This window comes from Juglans regia, chromosome 13, assembly GCF_001411555.2.
Source record: "Juglans regia cultivar Chandler chromosome 13, Walnut 2.0, whole genome shotgun sequence".
Classification (NCBI taxonomy): Eukaryota; Viridiplantae; Streptophyta; class Magnoliopsida; order Fagales; family Juglandaceae; genus Juglans; species Juglans regia.
In genome coordinates this window covers 33,138,788-33,159,780 of record NC_049913.1, presented here as the reverse complement: position 1 = coordinate 33,159,780, position 20,993 = coordinate 33,138,788, and the positions used below count along the sequence as shown (strand labels likewise).

At 33.6% G+C, this 20,993-nt stretch overlaps 1 protein-coding gene across 1 annotated transcript; it reads right to left on the bottom strand.

The window, feature by feature from the left end:
- Positions 1–1,639: 1,639 nt before the first annotated feature.
- On the bottom strand, positions 1,640–7,328 carry LOC109010217 (growth-regulating factor 4-like). Its single transcript, XM_018990975.2, has 4 exons — positions 6,779–7,328; positions 5,166–5,523; positions 2,235–2,641; positions 1,640–2,155 (listed from the first exon to the last, which is right to left on the bottom strand). Exons 1-4 carry the CDS (start codon positions 7,020–7,022, stop codon positions 2,148–2,150), a joined length of 1,017 nt encoding a protein of 338 aa, XP_018846520.1. The 5' UTR covers positions 7,023–7,328; the 3' UTR covers positions 1,640–2,147.
- Between the last annotated feature and the right edge of the window lie 13,665 nt (positions 7,329–20,993).

Sequence of the window (20,993 nt, the reverse complement as noted above, 5' to 3'; positions counted from 1 at the left end):
CGTATTTAAGGGAATTATGTGAGCCCATGTAAACTAGGTTTAAAGTGTGTTTGGATGTTAGATAAGTTTAATACTTTTTATAAAAAGTTAAAAAAAATTGTGAATCTTATGTATAAATATGTGTTAAATTAAAAAAATTATAAGTCTCACGTATGAAAAGATTTTGAATTGAGATAAATTTAATAATTTAAAAATTAAGTACTTAATTAAGGTTGTATTTGGATGTTGAAGTGAGTTGAGTTGAATTGAGTTGAGATGATAAAATATCATTAGAATATTATTTTTTAATATTATTATTATTTTGGGATTTGAAAAAGTTGAATTGTTTATTATATTTTGTATTGAGATTTGAAAAAGTTGTAATGATGAGTTGAGATGAATTTGAGATCCAAACGAAGCAGGGCAAGTTTGGGATATCAAACAAAACATAAAATTCTCATCTCATCTCATCTCATCATTATACCTTTTTCAAATCCCCATACAAAATATAATAAACAATTCAATTTTTTCAAATCCCAATACACATTTTTCAAATCAGGTAGGTTTGGGAGGTGAGATGAGAATTTTGTGTTTTGTTTTGAAGTTTAAAATATTAAGTTTTAATATTATTATTGTTTTGGGATTTGAAAAATGTGTATTGGGATTTGAAAAAGTTGAATTGTTTATTATATTTTGTATAGAGATTTAAAAAAAGTGTAATAATGAGATGAGATGAAAATTTTATATTTAAATTTTGGCTCCAAACCTGCCCTAAGTCTGACAAGCTTAACATGATTTAAAAAAAAAAATAATTTTAATAAAAATAAGTATTTGAAAATACTCTGGGCATGACGTGGTGGGTGTAAAAAGCTCGAGATGAGCGAAAGGGTGGGGACAAGCTGTACGGTAAAAGAAAAAGAAAAAGAAAAGTAGCGTACACACGTCAGACCACGTGATGCGAAGCCACCACTGACAACCTCCCTCCCAGCTGTCATTTGGGTCCCCCACACTTTCCCATGCGCACATATTTCTGACTGTAGCATTAGCATCCCCTACAGCTTTTCACCCCCGGGCCCCCACCACCCCCTAGCTACTGCCTCTCTACTGTCTACCTATTGCCATGCATGCCCATGAATATCAAGAAGGAAAGTGATGTGATGCTTATTATTAAGCAGCAACACTCCGAGAGATGAAGAAAGAAAGGTCCTCCTCGCCCTTAGAACAAGACACATTTCCTTCTTCCAAACCTGAGGATGGAGCTTTCAATGTAACCGACGACTGTCGAACATAAGTTAGGTCAAAACGGTATCAAAAGCCATGCATGATACTTTCTGATATTATTACGTTATAGAGTATCACCTTTAAGCACAAGTACTCTGAAGTTGTATTTAGATAATAGGGTATTTTAAAGTATTTTGTGCTTAGTAGTGTTAAAATAATAAAAAAATAATAATGAGGTATTAACTCAGTATACAAACTAAGCATAAGAGTAATAAATAATTTTTAGGTAAAAATAAAAGCAAAAAGTGATGATATTTAGGAGGAGCAAGTGCCACGTGCTTTCTTAAATAGTCAAAGTGGGTAGCGTTGCATGTTGAAAGGAACCACAAAAGACACATTTCCAGCACATCAATTATGTTCTCTGCAAGCAGAACAGAAATGGACCACTAGAAGTTACTTTTATCTCATTGCTCAACTACAAAAGAACTGGCATCTGATAAAATATAACCTTGGACAGTGCTTTGCAATAGTTTAACCAGACGTCCTCTCTCTCTCTCTCTCTCTCTCTGACACACACACACAGAGACACAATTGTGTGGGTTATTGAAGGCAGGCAGGCAGGCATCCTTGTACAAAGTTACAAACATTATGCTGTCCTGATGAGCTTGCTAGTTTCCAAACCACTAAAAGAGAATTACAATTATAAGAGCTGTGTTCCAGGAAAATTGAATAATGCAACCACAATGTTCATACCGGCCAGTATTCATACCCTGAGCTTGCAAATGTAGTTTTACACAAACAGCCTTGCAGAAAACCCACAACCATAGAGCTTACCAAGGAAAATGAAAAGACTTCAAGAGTCTTTTTGGGCATTGCTCAACTTAACTTGCTAAAACTTGTCTGGGCTTTCATGGTACGGCTGCAGAAAATTGTAAACCGTGCTCCTCTCAATTCTCTGCAACACAGTAGTTTCAAGAAAGAATTCAGAAAAATAGATATTTGCAGGAAATAGTCCTCTATAGATTGAAACTCACCATGTGGAGACTGAGAACTCGTTGCAGAGAAGTCTGAGGTTGTCATTGGAATGGATATCGAGAGCTGAGTTGTGGAGAAGGAGGTCTGATTGGATCTCTCATCCTCAAGACCAGACCAAGATTCCCTAGTTTTAGGCCATTCATCAAAGAAAGGTCGAAGAGACTGACCCTCCTGTTTCACAGGTTCTCCCAAGGCAAAATCACTACTGAAAAAAGAGTGCTGGGGATAATCAGTCTGTAACATGGAATTGTCACTGGATTTTGATCCAGGAAATGAGGCAACTCTGGACGGCATTAAAGGCCATGTGTTGTCTAGTGGTGAGTCCATCTGGAGATTCCTATTGCTTCCTGATGCATCAGAGAAGAAACTATGCTCACCTACCTCAGGTTTAAGTCCCTGAAGGTACCTGTGCATTTCCATTGATAAGCAGACCCAGCTTAATGATCTAACAAATTAAATCTTCCTTCGAGATTATATAACTAAAAATATGTTCTTGGAGAAAACAAGAGGGGCCAATACATACATACACAAGGGAGTGAAAATGCTGCTATATGATGTGTCTATCATTTAAGGTAGTAATGATGTTAAAGTGCAGTACATGGTATTGTCATCTCAAAATATCAGAAAACATTGGAAAATTCCTTCTTTTTTTTTTTTCTGTTTTGATCAGTAAAGAAAATGTTAGCAAATTCCGAATTCCAAGTATAATATATTCCTTCTTAAACCTTTGGCAACTAAGGTTTCTTGCCTTGAAATGCAACATATTACATGAAGGACTAATGCCCGAGATGCCCCTTATAGAAGTGGTGCGTGGGATGAATTAATAAGGATTAATGTCCAAACAGTTTACTTTGTAGATACTATAACGATAATGAATAAAAATCTTTCATGGGGATCTGAAGAAAATTGCTGGCATTCCTCTTACACGATTGGAAAAGTTTAGATATCTTTATTACAGTTCTTCAAAAACCATTGTACTTGGCCCTTTTCAACATCAAATCTATCAATTGCATCCTTACATTAGGTTCCAAACACGAAATGAGTTCTAATAGTAATTAAATTTCTGTCTGCATTGTTGCATGACTATGATCGTTTCACACTTATAACCAAACCAACAATTTTTTTTTTTTTGATATGTTATAACCAAACCAACAATTGACACAAAAGTATAATGATACAAATTAGAAGAATTGAGTAACAGAAAGGTGGAGGGAGGCACAGATATATAGGTTCTTCTTTCACAATTTAATTGTGGAAATAAAGCAATTTTTTTTTTCTTATTCATAAAAAAAATAAAAAATTGTTGTCTCTCTATTTAATGAGAAGAAAAACCATAAAAGAAGGAAAACGAGTTAAGGGGTAAGGGGGAAAAAAGGCTTTGATCAGACAAGTAGGTAAAAAAAAATTAAGGTAAAAAGGAATGTGGACTAGGTCAGGGGTATAATAATTTATTACCATTCATAAACTCGATCAGTAAGACTTATGGAGAGTGATCTTTTGTAGGCACAGACCAAATAGTTTATACGGTCCAAGTCGCTTCCCTTTTTCAAACTGGAAGCTATTTATACTTTTAAAATAAAATTTCTGCCGGACCCATGAAACCACTCTTCCCATACACACACACATACATATATATATATATATATATTGATGGAGACTGCACTAGCAGAAGATCAATAAGATGCCACTAATTGGCAGGCTCAAGAAAAATTTCAGAATGCTTGTCAGATTTCTGCAATTTTACAGAGTGTAAAAAGGTTGGATTTCAATAGCTATCCTTGTGGACATTAGGGCCCAGAAGCCTGAGCCTTGCAGAAATCAAAAAGTTTATGCAACATATCCATCACCCAGATGCAGAAAAATCTCCATATTACTCCTGCCACACAAATTCAGGAATGGACCCAACAAACACTAGACCCAATAGCAATTTTAATGGCTAAAGCTTTCCTAACGAGTGATATGTTTAAGTACCAAACAAAGCAGATATAAAATGTCAGGCAGAATGATCACATATAGGAATAGAACATACGTTTGGACACATTAAAGGTAACTATAACTTCCGATCCAAAAAATAAAAAGATAAAAAGTCATAACTTAAGTGATATATGGCAGACACTAACCAATTTATTGAGAATTTAAGAAAATAGTTATCAACTCTCTATAACCAACTTTAGAATCACCAAAATCCAGGAAGAGACTGACAAATTCCTTTCTTCCACATATGCCAGGCAATACTTTGGACATCAAAATTCTGCAAAGGCCAATCATTCCCGTCATTCCCCTAATGCAGAGACTGAAGACGGAAGGAACCTTCCCAGGCACAAGAATGCCAAGGACCATGTCAAATGGTTGTCAGACCTCTACAAGAAATTTTACAGAAAGAAAAAAAAAAAAAAAAAGACAGAAGGCAAAGAACCAGACCAAAAATAACACTGTCAAAAACCATCTCCCTATGTAATAGCCTAAAAACTCCTAGAGAAATATCCTTATGGACATCAGGGCCCAGAACCCTGGATCTGACAGCAAATTGAAAAGTATCTTTAACATCTCCATTACCCAGATGGCAGACGACCCAGTTTCACTCTCACCCCAGAATTTCAACAGTACGGGCCCAAATAGCACTAAGATCAGGTGACAATTCTAACAGCCAAGCAATCCCACAATTTGTATCTCTAAGTAATTGGTCTAAAGGCCAACAAAGAGTCCAACAATGCAGAGATATCCAACAACAATGTGGAAATAATTACAATAACTTGCAATACAACTCAAAACTGAGACAAAAGAATTCATATCCATAAAGGCCTATGAGCTCAAATGTGGAATTTTATTTCTCATGTAATTGAAGAATTCAAAACTGTCGATTTTTTTCCTTTCCCTACGCTATCTAAGCAACCAATTGGAGCAAAAGCAAATTGCAGGGAATGTGATACCTGTAATCTTTGTTTGGGATTCCAAACGGAATAGAGTCCAAATGATATTGGGATTGGTTGGTTCCAGAACTGGCGCCTTGGGGATTACCAAAGGCACTCAATGGAAGGCTCTGGAAGCTCTCGTTTCCACTGCTGCCTCCAGTAACAGTCAGTGATGTCACAGTAGACGATGATGACTGTGTCATGGTTTGCGATTCCACAGGCTTTCTTGAACGGTTGCGGCCACGGTGCATGTGGCGCTCACAGTACTTGGAGTCCGGGTACGCGTCTTTGGAACACCTCCACTTCTTGCCATCAGTCCTCCGGCATCGTCCTGGCTCCGGATCCACCTTCTTCCCATAGAAGGAACAATAGCCCACTGCAAAATTATACCCAAATGTTAAATATATACTGATAATATATATTTTATATATATTATATATGTATACATATATATATATTATAAAAGTGATATAAAATTTAATATACCATCAGCAAAATGTCACAAATATAATATATATATATTAGGCTAAAAGTGACACACTTTATAAACCAAACTTCGACAATATCAGGAGGGTGGTTAAAAAATTGCTGAAGAGAAGGATAGGATTAGCCAAAAAAAATCTTCTGATATCAACAACTTACAAAAGCAAAAAAGCATGATAAAGAAATGAGAACATGGTCAATGGCCTCGGGGAGAATACTTTTTTTTTTATATATAGCGACAATCACAAAACCAACGAAAGAATATGAATACAAGATGGCTGGAAAGTCAATATAACGAGCCCTCCTTTCAGATGCATAAGAACCCATTATTTGTACCGTTTCTGTGTATATATAATATAACTTAGCAAAAAACAAATGCTTATCAAAATATACATTATATATATATATGCTATAAGTAGAGGAAGGACGTAGCTCGCACAATTAGGGAAATGGAGACACCACCAGATGCAGTTTCTGGAGTGGTAGTAGAAGAACTAGGAAATAGTTATATTGAAATCGTCTAATCAAACTCTGGAAACAAACAGCAATGACCTCGATTAGAAATTTTTTTCTGATGACATTGAAAACCAAGATGAAATGAAATACCATTTTCTTTTTAAAAAATAAAACCAAATGCCAAGGAATAAAAGTAAAGCTTTTGCCCATGAATGAGTTGGGATGATCATGGCATAGTCAAGCCCCAACTGAAATTCAAGTCAACGGATTCATGGGCTCACGGGTATTCCCTCATCTGCCACATGGGAATGAAACTGATGAAAATATTCTTTTGTTTGCTCACTGTACTTCCAAAATGAGATAAAATAGATTGTAAAGACCATTTAACAAAAACACTGACATATCCAGTACATCAATAATAACTTTTTTTTCTGAATGTACATCAATAACCACAAAACTCTCTGTTTACTACCACAAAATTTTTTGTTTCTCAATAAAAAAGAAAAAACCCATCTGAAACGGTTCTCTATGCTTGTCAAAACAAACAACGAAGAGAAATGAAGAAAACGCAAAGCACTGATTTTTATGGTTAAAAAATACGAAAAGGGAGATTCTTCAAATGAAATCACACACCCAGAAACCGAATCAAACCAATAAATCTGTAGGGGGGAGAGAGGGAGAGATTGACTTACTGGTGGGGTGGTGGAAGAACCTATGAGAAATGGACTCGAAGCTTTTCTGAATAGGGAGCACAAGATCAGGTGGCACAGGTAAACCAGCCATCATATACTTGAAGATCAAAGCTTGGTGCTCCAGCTCCTGCCATTGTGACGCTGTAAAAGGTGACCTCATCCCTCCCACCATTACTGTCCCCACCCCATTCCCAGACCCACCACCCCCACCGCCACCTCCTCCGCCACCCCCACTACTGTTCATCTCCACCACAACAATTTCTGACCCTTATAACGCCTTCCCTCTAGACCCACAAAGCTCAAAAATGGCCCCTTGAGACACTGAAAAGCATGGGACAGGGATCAGCCTCTGTCTCAACCATTTGGATTTGCTCTCTCAGTGTGTCGCACTCTGCTAAGTTTGTGTGCTGGTGTCTGAAAGTGTCTGTGTGTGTGTGTGTTGGGAATGGGGGGCAGCGACTATGTGGATGAACCCCAAGGGACAAGGTTTGGTCTCATTTTATTGGGCGAGGCTCTTTCTGCTTAAGCAAGTGTAACGGGGTTTTTAAGTTCTGTACGGGTAACCGAGCTTCATTAAATCATTTATAAGCCTGCGCTATCTGAAGCTTTTTTGTGTTTGGTTGCAAACCATATGCCTGCAGAAAAGGAAAAGGAAATCATGAGATTCCAAGAGTTTTTTGTGTTTTTATTGTCACAACTCACAATTTGAAGCTTTAAGAGTACTCTCGTTAAATTAGTTAAAATTAAAGGATATTTTTTATAAATATAAGATAAATTTAATTTTTAATTATTTTATTTACATAAATCTCTATATTGTAATAATTATTTTTTCATTATTTAATAATAAAATAATATAAAATAAATTTAATTTTAATTATTCACATTAAATCTCCACATTAAACTATACATTTATTTATTATATAGTAATGAATGACTAATAATTTTAAAAATATTTAATTTTTTTAATTATTAATTTATTTTATTTTATCATATTTTACTATTCTACCTATTATATATTAATTAATAATCATATTCTTATTAAATTAATATATCACTAATTCAAATTAATATATCAATTTCAAAAATATTTTAATTTTTTTAATTATGAAATTATTTTATTTTATCATATTTTACTATTCATAATATTATATATTAATTAGTAATCATATTCTAATTAAATTATGGATTAAAAATAGAAACTAGAAAGACATTGATGGAGACCTCGAGAGAGATAAACAAATGATATAAAATGGATTTTATGAATAAACAATGTCTTTCAAATTTAAAAATAATTTTAGAAGTTACTGTAACTATATTCCAAATATAGCTATTCCAATGTGATACATTTTATGATTCAATAACTAAATTCTCATTGGATTTAACTTTTAGCTAATCCAATAAGAGTGCTCTTAGGTGTGGGATTACGAGTTTTCTCGGTCAATTGATTTTTTGAAAGTTGGTAATGCTTCAAGATTATCAATGTTGTTTTTTTGGATGTAAAATATTGTAAAAAAAAAATAGGAAAGTCTACTTGCAAACATATTTGTGCACCAAACTGCGCATCAATACTGACATGGAAATTATTTATTTAATGAAACGATGCGAATTGAGACATAAATAATTTTCATGAGAAAGAAAATCTTCTTCTTCTATCAAAATTTTTCTTATTTTATTTTTTTCAATAAAAAAAATCATATCAGTGTTGGTATGCAGTTTGATACGCCAAATTGTTTGTACCTAACAAGACTCAAAAAAAATATTTTAATATCAGACTGAAAGTATCATTTATATAAAGAGGAATGCTATACATTAGCCACTACTCATTCTTATATCCCACACCTATAGTTTTTTCATATGATGTGGAGTGTTTTTATAGGATATATGAATATTTTTCATAGGGTGTAGGATGAGAATAATGACTGATGAGAATAATTTTTCTTATATAAATAGAGTTTTGTTATTCATCATCTACACACTACATTTATTTTTATTTTATTTTATTTTTTAGTTTTATTCTTTCTAAACTAATTAAGTTATTCTACTCATCATCCATGTACTACATATTTAATAAGAGAAAAAAAATTAAAAATTAAAAAATTATGTAACGTGTAAGGATGATGAGTAGAATTGTTCATATTGATATTAGAAATATTTCTTATTTAGGTTACGTGACTGTAAATTCATATGGATATTTAAAAAATAAACCAATAAAATTAACCTGTTTTAAGACTCGAACCTAACACTTTTAAAATAAATATGATAATTTACGAATGGCAATTATAATAAAAAAAAGATTAAAAATATTTTTTTTTCTCCAAATATTATTTGGATCTCTGTTCTTTAATATAAATAAAATTTCCAATCATCAACACAAAGCCTATAAAAGAAAATGGAAACAGAAAATTTGTATTTTTAAAAAAATTGAAATGATTTTTTTGTACTTTTTTTTAAGGAAGACACACATCCGCCCAACATTTTGTGTGGAGGTTTGATTTATTCGAAGTTTTCAGGAATTAGAAGAAAGGAACTTGAAAAACTATAGGGAACACGCATTGGGATTTTATTCCATTTGAGACAAAAGATGGCTGAGGACTGGTATTAGATTAATCATACATCAAATCCAAAATATAGTTAAATTTTGTATAAATAACTTGCTTTGGACTAGTTAAAAACTTTTAGTTTAGATTTTGAGTTACAGTAACTCTAAAGAAATTTTTAAAATTGGAGAGTCACTATTCACTAATCAAATCTATATTTTATTCACAAATAATTAACAATAGTCTTTTCCCTTCTTATTCACAAATTTTATTCACAAGTTAAAATTATTGACAAAGGACAGATATCGTCTAGATAATGTCTGGGAAATGTTTTTTTGTAAACAAGATTATATTATGTTGGATAATTAGATTGAAGAAAAAATAATTGTGAAACAATAATTTTAAGTAAAAATTAAATTCTTAATAATGAGTGTATTTTCAAAATATTAAAAAAATATTAAAAAATTTTATTACTAAAATATATAATATCATATTATATTATTATTTTAACTTTGTGATAGACGGTCCAGTATAAACTAGTTGCTTTAATAATTTTGACTTTAATCAAAATCTCAATTTTTAGTCAAATTTTAAACTTAGCAATGGTCTAATTGCCACTTCTCTGACAATAAAGAATAAAGAGAAAGTTCGGGCTCGTTTGGATTCGCAAGTCATTTCAGCTCATCTCAGTTCATCTTAACTCATCTCAACTCATCTCACTACTATTCATTACTATTCAGCAATTTTAACTTACAAATCTCATTACTATTCACAACTCATCTCATTACTATTCACAACTCATCTCATTACTATTCACAACTCATCTCATTACTATTCACAATTCATCTCAACTTATCTCAGCTCATCTCCAGTCATTTTCAAATCTAAACATCTCCTAAACATCTCAACTTATCTCAACTCATCTCAAGTCACTTTCGAATCTAAACATCTCAACTTATCTCAGCTCATCCCCTTCATGTAAACTCTCCGGCTCTTCCGAGAGATTGAGGTTCCGATTTATTTCCCCCTTACCATTTGTTATCGGATTTTATTCATGATATCAGGTCGGATTAGATGCGCCAAGATCAAGGCCTGGAGACCCTACGGGCACGACCTGATATCCCTTCCAATATATATATATATATATGGTTACACAACAAAAAGGTAGTACATGTACCACATCATTGGCAAAGAAGAAAAATGGGTGCAAAACGAATGTATTAATTTGCAAAACAAATGAACATTATGACTTATGAGGGATGAAATGCCTCCAAAATGCGGCTTCAACTACTGTAAGGACTATCATAATTGCTTGTATATTTTTTGGTGCCGACTAATTCCCATTGCAGCTATTGAGCTACCAGTAATTGTAAATTGTACAGGAAGGTGATGACTAAGATCTCTTATTACTTTAAAGTACTAAGTTCTTTCTATTTAATGATTTCAGATTACTCTAATTATAATTTTAACTAGTTTTTTGAAGTACAGACCTAAATGTAGCTTGCGTTTTTTTTAATGTTGATTACAAATGATATCATTATCAAACTCAATTATAAGTGTGAAACTTGCATCGTTATATGGTTGCAAGCGGCTCTAACTATATAACCTTGGTTAGTCCTTATAGAATATGGGTCAAACGTGGCTTAAATTTTTCTTGAATGATTACAAGTGACGTCATAGCCAAACTCAATTAGAAAATGTGAGATGGGTGTGTTTGGAAACTAAATCAAATTCAACTCATCTCAAATTATAATTATAATTTTTTTAAATTTTAATATAAAATATAATAAATAATTTAATTTTTTTAAATTTTAAAATAATAATAATAATATTTAAAAATAATATTATAACAATATTTTATCATATTAACTCAACTCAATTCAACATCTAAACGCTTAAACTATAATATCTATAATAGAGGGATAAGATCTTTGTCACTCATAATGATTCTAAAAGACTTTAATTATAATTTTAGCTAATATTTTTAAAGTTGTAATACAGTTTAAGCTTTTTTGAATCATTAAAGCAGCAATTTTTTTTTTTTTAAAAAAATTATTTTAAATAGAAGGAAAGGATTTCGAATTTAGACCTAAACCAGCGTGGTTGCTCGGTGTGAGAGATATAAATAGTTTCAACCGTGAATCAACCACTCTAGTGATGGAGAGTTCAGCCTCGAGGATATGAAACCCTTCCCTCTAAATTTCCAGATCAAGTGCATAAAATCCGTTCAGTGGAGTCAGGATTATAATGATGATGCCTTTGCTGGTGAAGTACATGAGCAGCTGTTCTTTCATAAATAACTATAACGGTTACTGTTTATAGCTCTATTATTGAGTACGCAGTGAACCAAACAAGGGTACTTCGTCCAAGTACACTGTACTCAACATCCACACAACTAAGGTTGTTCGTTCATTATATGTATTGGGTGCGTCTGATACCTTATTTCCTGGTCATAACTTTTTTCAATGACCATGAAGGGCCTGCCATGAAGGTTTATTGCGGGAGATTTTATATTATCAAATTAGTGTGTAGAATATATATCATCTATATTATTTAAATTATAAAATTTGATTTATAAGATTCAAATTTTAAAATTTAAATTTTAAATTAAATCATACCATGTAATCACTTTATTATATATATTTTATAATTTTTCTTATGGAAGCTGCAAGGCTCGAAAAAATAGTTTGATTCAAGCTGGTTCTAATTGAATCCGTCTCAAACCGAATCGATTTGAGTTGATTCTAACTGATTCAGAACTGTAATTATTTTTAAGTTGTCTAACAATTGAGATTTTTGTTTCTAATTTTTTCTACAAAAATATGATAGATCTAAACATATATATTAACTTTTTCGTCATCATTATAACTTTTTCTTATCCATTTCTGCCATGTGGTGATATTTGTGATCTTCCGAATAAAACACCGTCTACACATTAAATTTGTGATATTATCATTTATGAATTGGCTAAGTTGTTTATTCCTTGGTTGTTGGTCGTACTTTATTCTATATACTTGCCATTGTTGTAAGAGAATTTAAAATTTATATTTAAAATTAAATTATGTCATGTAAATATTTTATTAGATGTGCTCTATACACCGACTAGAAAATATAATTTTTATGCTGGGAACCATATGGGATCATCAGCTAGTATAAAAAAATACTCTAATTTTTTTTTTCACAACTTAAAAAAAGAGCTATATAATAAATTAATAAGTGGTATTATTAGATTTTAACACGCCAACTTACCAAATAATATAATAAAATGGTTTTGGGCTATCTACATGACTAGTTTGGCTGAATTTCTAGTAACTTTTTGTTACATCTTAATTTATTCAAATTATTTTTTGACTAGTTTCAGTATTTTGGATGGTCAAATGTGAAAGAAGGATCTATGCATGCCTTTAATTTGCTGGTGAAGAGTAGCTTTCTCCATTTAAGGTGACTTTCCATAGATATTTTATGGTAGCTTTTTATTATTGGCGGTTCCTCACAAGTGGATATAAAAAAGAATAATTCTATATACAATTATGAAATACGTAAATGTCGTGTATTTATTTTGAAAAAAAGTAAGGTCTATAATTAAAAAATTAATTTTTTTTATGTGAGTCTTATATTTTATTCATTTTTTATAAAATAATTATGCGATGGTTGTAAAATTCACGATTATAAATATATTTTTTTTATAAAAAAATTACAACTTGATGTGCGTTATATTAGTGGTATCTACATAAAAGTAATTTCAAAAATTGATTTAATTTAATTTGATTTATTTTATAATAAAAATAATTTTATAATCTAATAAATTACATATTATATTAATTTATGTGATTATTTTTATATAATTATTTTTAAAGTATTTCCATCTTCCTTTTATAAAATCTGACTAAGCAATTCTCAAAGATAAAACCCCTACCGTGCGTATCCAGAAGCACCAAACAAAGTCCTGCAGCAAAATTCTGGCTCCACCTCTGATGCCCCATGATACCAGCCAATACAACCTTGAGTGGTATAGCGAAACCTCTCAAACCCTAATCATTTGTCTCCTCACCCACCAACTGCTACCTCTTTACCTGACAGCAACCAAACGTGATGGGCTGGATTGAGAGAGCAGCTCTAGAGCCCAAAAACCTCCAATATCCGGTAATCCACCAAGAAAGTTACCGGTTGCCTGCCGGAATGCAGGTGACATCTGATACGGGGGCTCACAGAATGGCAGAGTGGGGGAAAGAAAAAGAAATTAAAAGAAAGGAAAGAGCCAAGGTAAATGTGGGGTCCAAAACTTTTCCTACTTTTGGGGTTCTGCATCATTGTATTAGTGGGACTACTGAGCTATGGCCATTCATAATCCTTGGACCACATATCTTAAATTTAGCACCATCCATCTTTTTCATTGTTGCTAAACCTACCTTTACTCATATCTTCTGGAAAAAAAAACATTTAAAAACAAAAAAAAAAGAACTTTGGCAGAAAGAAAGCATTTTGTTTCTATAAATAGCTTAGCTTGTATGCAGAACTCATCCAAGGGCAATTGATTGTGGTTTGTAATTGCCCATTATAATAATAATAGAGATTGTGGTTTGGAATTAAGGAAAGGTGGTGTGGTCAATTATCAGTTTTAGCAGCAACTGTTTTGGACAATAGTGCAGAACAATAAAAGTTTATCAATCTCATCAAAAGTGATAATGCTGCCTTTGCCTTTAAGTGATATTTTTCTGGAGAGATGTATAATTTATGATGGGTGAGAGTCTAAGCTTGTGTGCAGTGGCAGTAACTTTAAGGTGAACTGAAATGAAATTTGGATAGGTTTAAGCCTAGTTTGGGTATTGAGAATATCTCAGATTTTGATTACTATTTACAGAATACTTGAAAATATCTCACTATCTAAATGAAACCTTAATGTTGAAGTTTGGAACTATTAGGAGAAATTTGGTTGAGAAAATGAGTTATTAATGTACTCTTTGCCATAAAGGGTACAAGGAGGATGGTTTTGTGTGGAAAATGGAGTTACCATTGGGATGAAAAGAATGCATACAGTTGGGTGAAATATTAGTGGCATTGTGAAGTTGAAGTAAGTCCTAGATGGCCTGGTGCATCTTTTGGCATCTGAGGTACAACAGACTTTGGGAATTTTTCATATGGATCTGTAAACCTCGGGAGACAGGTTTTGTGATGAAAGATATGCCACAAAAGGAGAGGGTTTGTGTGAACAATATTGGATTTGTCTTTTCGAGTATAGCAGGCTGCAGCAGACATCAAATACACAAACATCTACAAGGCAGTCTCCAAACTTTCTTTTCTAAAAGAATATTTCTATCTGAAAACCATCCTATCCCACCTTTTCTATGTGAGCCTATTGGAGAGAAGGCAGGAGCTACTCTTCCCTTCCTCTTGTTCTTTTCCTTTTACCCTAGGTTGAAAAATAAATGATTTATTTTTTTCCTTTATTGCTCTATGTTATTAGAATGGAGTTTTTGTACGGTTCTCCATCTTCTCCTCTTGTATCTTTAGGCCCGGTTTGGATACATAAAATCATCTCATCTCCTCTTATCATTACAATTTTTCCAAACTCTCACACAAAATATAATAAACAATTCAACTTTTTCAAATCCTAAAATAAAAATTATATTTTAATAATATTTTATTCAACTTTCAACAAAATATCTCATCTCATCTCATCTAAACTGCGTAACCAAACGAGGCAGTTCAAATTTCAATACAAAGATTTTTTTAAACAAAAACACAAGCACATGTCTACAAAGCAATTTAGAACCATAAAGCCCTCAAATCCCCAACATTTTGACCATCACAATCCTAACATAGAGACTAATTAAAGGCAAAGAGTCAATTATTCTTCTCTCAGCTGGATTTATTCTTTGAGGAGAACCTGAAGAGCATAAAGAGTTTCCAACCTTATGATTTTCCTCCAGAAACCCTCCTCCCCCATCCCCACAAAGAGACTCTTCACCCTTTCACCAACAATTTCCTATCATATTTCAAATGTGCAAAATGACAGGTTATTTCCAACCCAAGTTGTGTGGGGGAAATCTTTAGAAATAAAGTGAATTGACCTTTCACCAACCATAACTAGTGGACATTAGCCTCCCCACACCACAGGTAAAGTGAAAACTGAAATTCACTTTTGAAATTTGAGGGGAAAAAAGAGTTGGAAAATGTTCTGTTTTTAGGAGTAAGTGCATACCGACTTAGTGACTGATCATCAAAGCAAGATATGATATATCAAACCAATTTATTTATTTATTTTGGAAGAAAGGACAGAAACATTTCGATAAAGGCAGTTTTTGAGCCATAAATGATCAAGCTCTGCTGTATCCAAGATGGAATAATGCAGAATAGTGACATTAATATGCCATGTTCATGTGCAAGGGTAAGTGGACCCAGTATCACATGTTCTTGGCGGTGAGGGGAAAGAGAGGGGTTTCCTTCGCATTTTCACCCTCAACTCTGGAATAGGGACAAAACTGGCCAGCTGGGGGAAAAGTAAATTTGTCCATTTAAGAATTTAAGTTAGATCAAGATAAGTACTTAGGCTTTTTTAGAAACCACTCATATAGATAAGTTTTTTCTTTTTGGAGAAGAAAAATATATCTGTAAGCTGCTTATTGACATAATATATACATATTTAAAGTGAAAGTAATCTCATCAACTAATATAAAAAAAAATTTGTACTTTATTTATTTTTTACATCTATAACAACTTCATAAATGATGTGTTGTTTACACACTCTTTTGTAAGTAGCAGAACTCTACCAATACAAAAACTTGTCGTGTGAGCTGATTCCAAATGACCTTTAAATGATTTTTTTTTGCATTTAGGCTTGTGATGGCCAATGGATTTAAAACATAGTTTACTTTTCTTCTCTTTCAAGAAGGAAACGATGTTCTTGTGAATAGGATTGTTACAGAAAATTAAATCTCTTGTAAAACAACCACACAGTTGCTTGTGTTCTTCTCATTCTTCTTTAATTTTTTTATTTTTGGATAAGTTTAACTGTGATGTCTTCAACTAATAGTTAAAATTCCATTTTTCTGGTGCCATTTGGGTACCTATATTACTTCTGGGTATCTTCAACAACAAGTTAACTGAATGAAGAGTTTTCATTTATAGGATATCATTCAAACTCTATCCTATATGTACCATTCATAGAAAAGGGAAGAAAAATTATGGACCACGCTTAATCTACAGAATGCCACAACTACAAATATAGCAGCTATTAATAGGTATCTTTGGTCTTGGTGGAAGACAATTTGTCATCATATTCAATATTTAGTAAGGATGGGTTATCTATATCATGATCTAGGGTTTATATGTGGGTGTGTGGGTGTGTGTGTGTGTGTACTGATGAGTTGAGCAAGACCCTCGAGCACTTGAGTGAGGTATATGTATGCATGCATGCATGCAAATGTATATGTATCTATATTTTCATGTCTTTTTTTTTTTAACCCTTGAGTTGTGTCAATAGGATCCAAGAAAAGGAGCTATCAATAGCTCCACAACAGTAGAGAAGACAAATCTTGTAAGGCTATCTCCAATAATGCAAGTTGTCTTGTTTTAGATGTTGGAAGACAGCCCACTTGAAGTGAAAGATTGGTAGGTATTTGTGCCACCATACAACAATGGCATTGAAGTTAGTCACAACCCATGTCTCTCTCTCTCTCTCTCTCTCATTTCCCACATACTCACGTGAAGAAAGCAAGAAGAAAAGGGAGGATGATATAATTGAGAAAGAATGAGTGAAAGCAAGCTCATGGGGTTGGCTTAGCTTAGCTGGTTCTCACTTCTCAACCCAGCTAACATTTACACACACATCAACCCATTTGGTTGTACTACCCAAAAACTCAACCCCAATCATACCTGCCTAAACTAAAACAATCCCTCCTCCCAAAGCAACCATCATTGCAGGTAGCTTGAAACCATTTAACAGACCAAGTTTTAAAGTTTGTACTAAAACAGGCTAGAAATAATTACTTCAACTCGAAGTACAGAAACGAATCTATTTTGGGTGTTTATCTCTCAATGACTGATTTGGCCAATATATAAAAGGAGGAATCAACCACTAATAAAGGTGGAGCAAAGTGACGAAATACAATTTACTACATATATAGGAAAAAGTCAAATTCTATAGACCCTGGCAAAGTGGTACCTTTTTTATTTTTGAAAACTGATTTACACAACGTTTTTTACAACACTTTACATAACTATATTTTAAATAAGGGTATTTTTGTAAAACACCTTATAATTTTTTTACTTTTTTATTATTTATTATTTTTAACTTTGCTCTATAACTAAGAGGCCGTTTCAGTGTTTTGCCATTGTATAGTATCGATTATAAAATGTGAAATAATTATTGAATTCTTTATTTCCAAAATTTTTAGGATAATTATTTAGGTTTTGAGGATGAGATGAGAATTTTGTGTTTTGTTTTGAAGTTTAAAATATTATGTTTTAATATTATTATTGTTTTGGGATTTGAAAAATGTGTATTGAGATTTTAAAAAATTGAATTGTTTATTATATTTTATATGAGAATTTGAAAAATATATAATGATGAGAAGATATGAAAATTTTGTATTTTATCTTGTACCCCAAACCTGCATGTTATTTGACTAATCAATTTGAGTAACAATAGATGATTTGACATGTTATTAGAGTAGTGAATTTAAATTTAAATTCTGACTCTACTTTTATACTCAGTTTTTTGAAGTTAACAATTTAAGGGTGAAGCATAATATTTCTTACTCTATATAAATAAGAGTTTTGTTACATATAAGTCGGTGTCTTAACACACCACTTATAATGTGACTCATTATAACTTTAAAAAAAATTAAAAAGTCAATCATTTTTTTCACATAACTGATGTGAAAAGTTTATGCATCAGCGGTGAGTTGGGTATATAAAATATAAGATTTATAAATAGCTTTTACTATCAATTTTAATTGTTTATCGAATAATACTAATGCCAATCATTTATTTTAGCATAATGATGTGAAAAAGTTTCTACATCAGCGGTGAGTTGGGTATGTAAAATATAAGACTTATAAATAGATTTTATCTATAAATAATAGCTTTTACTATCAATTTTAATTGTTTATCGAATAATACTATATACTATTAATTTTTTTTTATATGAATCATATATTTACTCATTCTTTAAAAAAAAAAAAAAATTACGCGACTTATTCAATAACTGCAAATAAGATTTCTTTTATTTACCTCACATTCGTTTAAAACGAGCAAGGACAAACACCGACTAATCTGTCCTAAGTACCTTATTGTCCGGCCCTGGTATATGGGCCCAATGAGGGCAAATGCCAGTCCATGGGCTTTTATATCGTCGTGGCCCGTGGGAAAGCCTGGAATCGCCCAATATCAAAAGACTAATTTCTCATTAATTCAACTCCCAAAAAATAAAATAAAATCCTCAAAATTAGGCTGATTACCCAAAAAGAAAGAGAAACAAAACAATAATAGAGAGACTGATTAGTTAAAACCCTGGAAGTTTGACATTATTTTAAGGAAAATGCTAGTTTGTTCTCTCATTTTGTCCTCTCACTTTGATTGTTCGTGTATTTAATTGTTTATTTTTATTTAATGATTAAGGAAATAATTTTTAGTGTATTGATGTATTTTTTTTATTTTTTAAAAATATTTAAATATGTTAAAAAAATTAAAAAATAAAGATGAAAAAAATAAAAAGACAAATTTATACTAGACGGCACGACACGTTTGACGGTCATTGCTGGCGGCAGCTTAGCATGATTCTTATTTTAATACCATGGAGAGTACCGAAGCACAATAAAGAAGAATGATATTGATGGAAGATCATCCTATTTATATTCTTGAATTATAGTCCAATTTTTTAAAGAAAATGCTGGCATTGTATTTTATTGCATGAATATTTTTATAGGCGCACACATGATGCGCAAGACGTATTTTAATGTATAAAGGATTGTCAAGTTAACACCAAGCCTAAGAAATCAGAAATTGATCCAAAATTTAAAGATCTATAAAAATACACACTAGATATATTGTTGATGCGAAAGTCTTACATCTCAATAAGCAAAATTCTCACAAGTCCGAATCTTTATTCATTTTACAATTCACGTCACTTTATTGTTTACATCTTTACGTCACTTAGGAGGCTACTAGAATCTCATAAAAAAATTTACACTTTCTTTAAAAAAAAAAAAATCCACACTTCAATGAAAAACTCTATTTGCACCCGGGAGGTGTACCCACCGCGTACACGGGCCTCCATGTGGATGCTAGAAACGCTGCGTTTCATTTGCAGCCCTCAACTGATAGACGCTCCTCCGTCTTTCTTGCGTTTCGCTCCCAGAAATAGCACAGAAAGCTCCCAGTTCACTTGAACGCGAGTTTCACTTCAGCAAGAAGACCATGAACCCCAACGAAGACCATGAACCCCAACGAAGACGATTCACGCGGCTTATCTAGATGAAAAACATGCATGTATGTGCACGTTCGTAAGAACCTATTCTTTGGGTGAAAAACAGACGCTATGTGACGGAGGCTCATCGAGAGGAGTTGCGACGGGCTGGACGGATGTGGTGGTTGCGACAGCAAGGTGAGTGGCTGAGCACGGAGGCTCACCGAGAGGAGTTGCGACGGGCTGGACGGATGTGGTGGTTGCGACAGCAAGGTGAGTGGCTGAGCACTGGTAAGAGAGAGAGGGAGAGAGAGAGACTGAGAGAAAAGGGAGAGAACGGCTTGACGTGGCTTACCGGGAGGGACACGGCGGACCTGGAGCTGTGTGGAGTGACCGTCGAAGTTTTCTGTGCCGGTGGTAACAACGTGGAGGACCTAGCACCAAGAGGTGTCTCCGAACGAGGTGAACCCAGGGCTGTAGATGCTCTGTTTTCGGTGTGAAAAACAGGGTTCTTCAAGTCCCAAGACTTATCGGTGGCTGGGCATGGAGGTGCAGGGCAGCGTGGTGGCAGCTGTCGATGTTGCATGGTGGCTTTATGACTGAGGAAAACAGTGACCCCGGTGCTGCGCTTGCGCTCGCTGGAGAGAACCCGGAGGCACTGGTTCTCTCCACGTGTTTCTCCATGGCATGGCCTCGGCTGAGCTGTAGCGGTAGTGGGATTGTCCAACGGTGGTGCAGCAGCTTAGCTGTGGAGGAGCAGTTGTGTATGGTGGTTCAAGAGTTCATGGTGAAGATGGGCTACGCTGGACTCATCAGGTGTTGTGGCGTGGGTCTTCGTAGGGTTGGGTTTCTTCGGGTGCGGTGGTGAGAAGCCATGCGACATGGGGGCCGATTGTCTACGTGCGGCGTTTTTTAAGGAGCACGAGGTGGCTCCAGAACTCTAAGTGTTGCAAAACCGCCGTTCGTGACAGGTACGTGTGCTTCCGGCTTGGGGTGTGTAACATTTCGGGTGGCCTGCTGGACGTGCATGTATGCTAGTGTTTCGTGCAGTGGCTGGCGGCAGCAACATGCCTTGGGTAGTTTCTCTCCATGTGCGTGTATAGAGAGAAATCAATTGGGCGCTCTGAAATCTGAAATTTCTGGTTTCTGGGTTTCAAGTGGTTTCTGATTTGTTTTTAGTTTCTGAAATCAGAAATCAATTTGGCGCTCAGAAATCGACTCCTTTCCGGTTTTTTTTTTTTTTTTAATATAATATAAAACTGACAGATTC

Bases quoted from the DNA above. Each gene is read 5' to 3' on its own strand.
- LOC109010217 (XM_018990975.2), bottom strand. From the start codon at position 7,022: ATGAACAGTAGTGGGGGTGGCGGAGGAGGTGGCGGTGGGGGTGGTGGG. The intron at 5,524-6,778 runs GTAAGTCAATCT...ATAATTTTGCAG, and splicing joins GTTCTTCCACCACCCCACCA to TGGGCTATTGTTCCTTCTAT. The intron at 2,642-5,165 runs GTATCACATTCC...GGAAATGCACAG, and splicing joins ATCCCAAACAAAGATTACAG to GTACCTTCAGGGACTTAAAC.